This window comes from Alosa sapidissima, chromosome 19, assembly GCF_018492685.1.
Source record: "Alosa sapidissima isolate fAloSap1 chromosome 19, fAloSap1.pri, whole genome shotgun sequence".
Taxonomy (NCBI): Eukaryota; Metazoa; Chordata; class Actinopteri; order Clupeiformes; family Clupeidae; genus Alosa; species Alosa sapidissima.
This window is the reverse complement of record NC_055975.1, coordinates 11,171,631-11,176,630: the sequence shown is the minus strand read 5'-3', so window position 1 is coordinate 11,176,630 and position 5,000 is coordinate 11,171,631. Positions and strand designations below refer to the sequence as shown.

At 45.9% G+C, this 5,000-nt stretch overlaps 1 protein-coding gene across 4 annotated transcripts in view; it reads right to left on the bottom strand.

The window, feature by feature from the left end:
* The window catches only part of slc8a3 (solute carrier family 8 member 3), a 100,016-nt gene that overhangs the window by 18,196 nt on the left and 76,820 nt on the right, over positions 1-5,000 (bottom strand). For all 4 annotated transcript variants that reach the window (XM_042073365.1, XM_042073363.1, XM_042073362.1 and 1 more), the window contains exon 3: positions 4,501-4,607. In XM_042073365.1, the coding sequence (XP_041929299.1) occupies positions 4,501-4,607 (107 nt within the window). The remainder of the gene's footprint in view (positions 1-4,500; positions 4,608-5,000) is intronic.

Sequence of the window (5,000 nt, the reverse complement as noted above, 5' to 3'; positions counted from 1 at the left end):
ATCTAGCCAAATGAAATAAGTGGATAAAATAAATCTAAACAAACAGAACCCCGCCATGAGAAGCAACAGCAATGTATATAATGCCTCCATTATGACCCTTTCAATAAGCAGCAGTATAGAACAAACATACAGCCCAACGTCTGTAAACAGCATGGTTAGGATAAGATGGAGAACGTCTGTAAACAGCATGGTTAGGATAAGATGGAGAACGTCTGTAAACAGCACGGTTGGGATAAGGTGGAGCTCAAATATAAGAGTGAAGCATGTCGGCTCAGGAGAGGGCAGGAGGTGGTGAGGGTGGAGGACAAGGGGGAGCAGAGTGAGAGAAGATGCCATGTAGGAGACAGATGAGGACCCATTGCATGGCCACTTGGAGGACGGGTAAAGGACATATGTGCGTGTCCCATATAGAAGACTGATTAGGGGACAGGGTGCAGGGAATGGGGTTGGGACTCCACCTGCTGAGAGCGACAGCTGTTCCTCGTATCTCATTGACGTTGGCGATGCTGCGCTACGTCTAACACACACAAGGTCACCCGTCAGCACACACACCATACGTAGCCCGCTGTGTGTGTGTGTGTGTGTGTGTGTGTGTGTGTGTGTGTGTGTGTGTGTGTGTGTGTCTGTGAGTGTGTGCTTGGCCTTCCTCTAGAGTCTGTGAGTGGCGACCCTATGGCATAGCTGCATGTGTGGCAAACACACACACACACACACACACACACACCGTGTTGACTGAAAAAGGCCTGGCTTTATCCATAATGGCTAATGAAATGTCCATGTCTACATCATGGGTCAATTAGATCGTTAACTGATTCAATAGCAGTTATTAGGGTCCACTCAAGACTAGACATACAGGCGTTGTCACACACACACACACACACACACACACACACACACACACACACACACACATACACACACATACAGAGAGAGAGAGTCCCTGGAGAAATATTTTACCAGACAAATGAGGGCAGGAACTGTCTCCTCTCTTGTCCTCTCTCATTCTCACTCCTCTTTCCTCTCCTCTCTCCCCCTCCTCTTCTCTTTTCTCTTCTCCTCCTCCTCTCCTCTATTCTTCTCTATTATCCTCTCCTCTCTTCTCCTCCTCCTCCTCTCCTCTCCTCCCCTCTTCTGTATTCTCTGGTCTCCCTTCCTCTTCCTTATCTGGCTAAGACCTCATAAGCACAGACCCACGCACTAGTAGTGGCTGTAAGCCTATACACTATGTACACACTCCTGTGTGCTTGGGTAGGCAGAGCTATCAGGAGTAGCTCACCTGCAGCCTTTAGCCTACTACTCCACTACTTCTACTACTCCACTACACATGCACGTGGTCACATGCAAGCACACACGCGCAGTCGTGCACAAACACACATACACACATACACACACATATATGCACACACACACACACACATACACATACACACACATACGCACACACACACACACACACACACACACACACACACACACACATACACACACATACGCACACACACACACACACAAACACACACACACACACACCCTTCTGCAGTGGTGCAGAGCTTGCTGAGGTGCAGACAGTATTGACCACATCAGAGTAATTTAGGGGGGACCTCGGAGCAGCAAGCAGTAAATTACTCTCTGTTGCTCTCTCTCTTGCACTGTTGCACTGTACACACAGACAAACACACAAACACACACACACAAAAACACGCACACACACACACGCATACGCACACACACACGCACATGCACATGCAAGCGCACCCACACACACGCACAAGCACGCATACACATGCACAAGCAAGCACAAACACGCACGCACGCATGCATACACGCACGCACACACTCAAGCACATATTTCCTTATATTCCTCAGCCTTTGTGTGTTTATGTGTTTGTGTACATGTCACAAGAGAGAGACAGAGAGAAAGAGAGAGAGAGAGAGAAAGAAAGAAAGAGAGAGAGAGAGAGAGAGAGAGAGAGAGAGAGAAAGAAAGAGAGAGAGAGAGAGAGAGAGAGAGAGAGGGTCTTGGGTGGATGAGACACCCATGGTCATGTCCATCTGCAGTGTTAACCTATAGCTATGAAACGCACATGCTGAGGTCATCACAAAGGGACTGAGGTCATAAGAGGTAGACAGACCAGTGAACAGTCAACCATCTGGCTGCTTTCTTTTTTGTAGTAAAACCCACATCACACACATACACACACAGACAAACTCACACACACACTCACATGCACACGCATGCACACACGCGCGCACACACGCACGCACACACACACACACGCACACACACACGCACATATACGCTGCAGACTTTAGTGAGGTGTTAGATTGTGCACTCTCCTCCCTGCTGCCCTCAGCACGGTTAGATAACACACATTAGATAACGGTCAGTGTTCTCCCCTCTCCTGCCCTCCCTCTCCCCTCTGTCCATCTCCATCTCCCTTATCTCTCTTTAGCCCTGTTTACTCTTCCTCTACCCCCTCTCTCTTTCTCTTTTCTCCTTTCTTCTCTCTCTCTCTTTAAATGTCTCCTCTATCTCCTTTCTTTATGCTTTAGCTGTTCTCATTCTCAGGTTCCATCCACTTCCCCTTTCATTCTATCTGTCTCTCTCCCTTTCTCACTCTTTCCCTCCTCACTCCACATGTCCCTCTCTCTCCCTCTCTCTCTCGCTCCCTCCTCATATCTCTATCTCTCTCTCTCTACTCACGCCACATCTCTCTCTCCCTCTCTCCCTCCTCATATCTATCCCTCCCTCTCTCCCTCCTCATATCTATCTCTCTCTCTCTTTCTCTGATCCCTCCTCATATCTATCCCTCCCTCTCTCCCTCCTCATATCTATCTCTCTCTCTCTTTCTCTGCTCCCTCCTCATATCTCTCTCTCTCCCTCTCCCTTTCATGAAGGCTGCCGGACCCCTTCAGCAGGCATTACAGACAGCCAGTCAAACAAACACAACAACAAGAGAAAGAGGAAAACAATGTGCAGAAGAAAACAAAAGCCTTTGATGATAATTACTCTGGATTTGATATTCTTCTCGTGTGAGAGCCCAGGGACACACTTACACATATGCACGTGTACACACACACACACACACAAACACACACACACACACACACACACACACACACACACACACACACACACACACACACACACACACAAGCATGCTGATTCTCTAGCACATGTATAACTAACAAACACAAATATGGAAAACAAAACACACAGATAAGAAATAAACACTCACACATTTGCTGACAGACATCACATTACTTGTTAAGAAAACAATATGCTCGGGGTGTGTGTGTGTGTGTGTGTGTGTGTGTGTGTGTGTGTATGTGTTCTTTAAAGTGATTAATGAGACAGAGAGAGTGCTTGGTGTCTAAAAGTGTGAATGTTCTCTGCTTTATAACTGTGTGTTGTCACACCATGTTTTTGTAAATGTCAGTTTATTTTGAAGACATTTCCCTTTTCCGACCACTACCTATTCCTACATGACCAGCTTCTCTCTCTTGTCTCCTCAATGACCACTATTGAGCACAGGTTGCCATCCTTAAACAAGTTTATTTTACTCCCGCAAATAGACACATGAAGAGAGGGGATGAGAGATGGGAGGAGAGGAACAGGAAGTGTCTGTGGGTCAGATTCAAACCCTGGTCTTCATGAGCACCTAGGCCAAGAGGCACAGACTATAATATGTGCAGTGCATGCAAATGTACTGTTATCTATCTGCTTCTCATACTTATTATTCCTCCAACCAATTAGTGTGTTTAATTCAGCTCGAACCATTTAACGTACAAACTTTGTTCAACCATACAACACTGCTTAGGAACAATGTCCAGTAGCACAACTTGTAACAAAAGTTGTATCAACACCTTCGCTCAGGAATTGTTCTGGTCTAAATTGGTGTAAAAGTCTGCCCCAGAATCTGAAGCAATGACCTCATCCAGGTCAGTCCTGGCCAAGGGCAGGTTGGAGTGTTAGACATGTGTTGGATTTGCAGACTAAAGCGACAGCAGCTAAATTGAGAGGCAGGGTCATTTTACGGGTCATAAAAAAAATACATAGACATGAAAGTGCTCGAAACAAAAGTGTAAAATGCCTAGTTAGTGCTGGGTAACATCCAGGAACATTACCCCCCCCCCCCCCCCTCCCAAATCATGCCTTTCATGGTATCATAGATATTTTTAGTCACAGAGACATTAAACGGGTTTCTAAGGCCTTTACACCTGCAGCCATAGGCTACCTTCAAGAAGGACTTTTAGGAACATTCCTGTAAGCTTTTATGCTTTTGTCTACTGTGGTGAGAGTAAGAGTATATTTATTTTACTTTGTTTGCTAGAGACCATGTTTATGTGTGTGCATGTGTGTGTGTGTGTGTGTGTGTGTGTGTGTGTGTGTGTGTGTGTGTGTGTGTGTGTGAGAGAGAGAGAGAGAGAGAGAGAGAGAGAGAGAGAGAGAGATAGAGAGCGAGAGAGAGAGACAGAGAGAGAGAGTCTATATCACACCTTTCTGTAGACTCATGTCGACCATCCGCGGCTCAGCCAGCTCCAAGAAGAAATTCTTGTTCTTCTCATACTCCTCATCGTCAATGACCTTCACCTGAATCGTTTTACTGTTGGGCCACCGAGAAAGAAGGAGGAAGGAGAGGAGGAAAGAAAGAAGGAATAGAGAAAAAGAAAAAGAAGAAAGAAAAAGGAAAGGGAAGAAAGAGACATAAGGAAAGTCAGTTATGATCTGCTTACAGAAAAACCCTCATTAGAGTGCAAAAGAGCAAACAGTAACCAAGAAGTTTAAAAGGTCAGGTGTCAAAGGTGAAAGGTTAATCCCGGACCCTCTGTCCAGTGCACTCCTTGGCACTACTCTGCCAAGGTCCTTCACTGACCTCAGACGTCCTCTCCATCCATACACCAAACAAACAAACAAACAAACAAACAAACAAACAAACAAACAAACATCATCAGCATACTCTACGCTGATGTGTTCTACACCAGAAATGCTCAGGTAA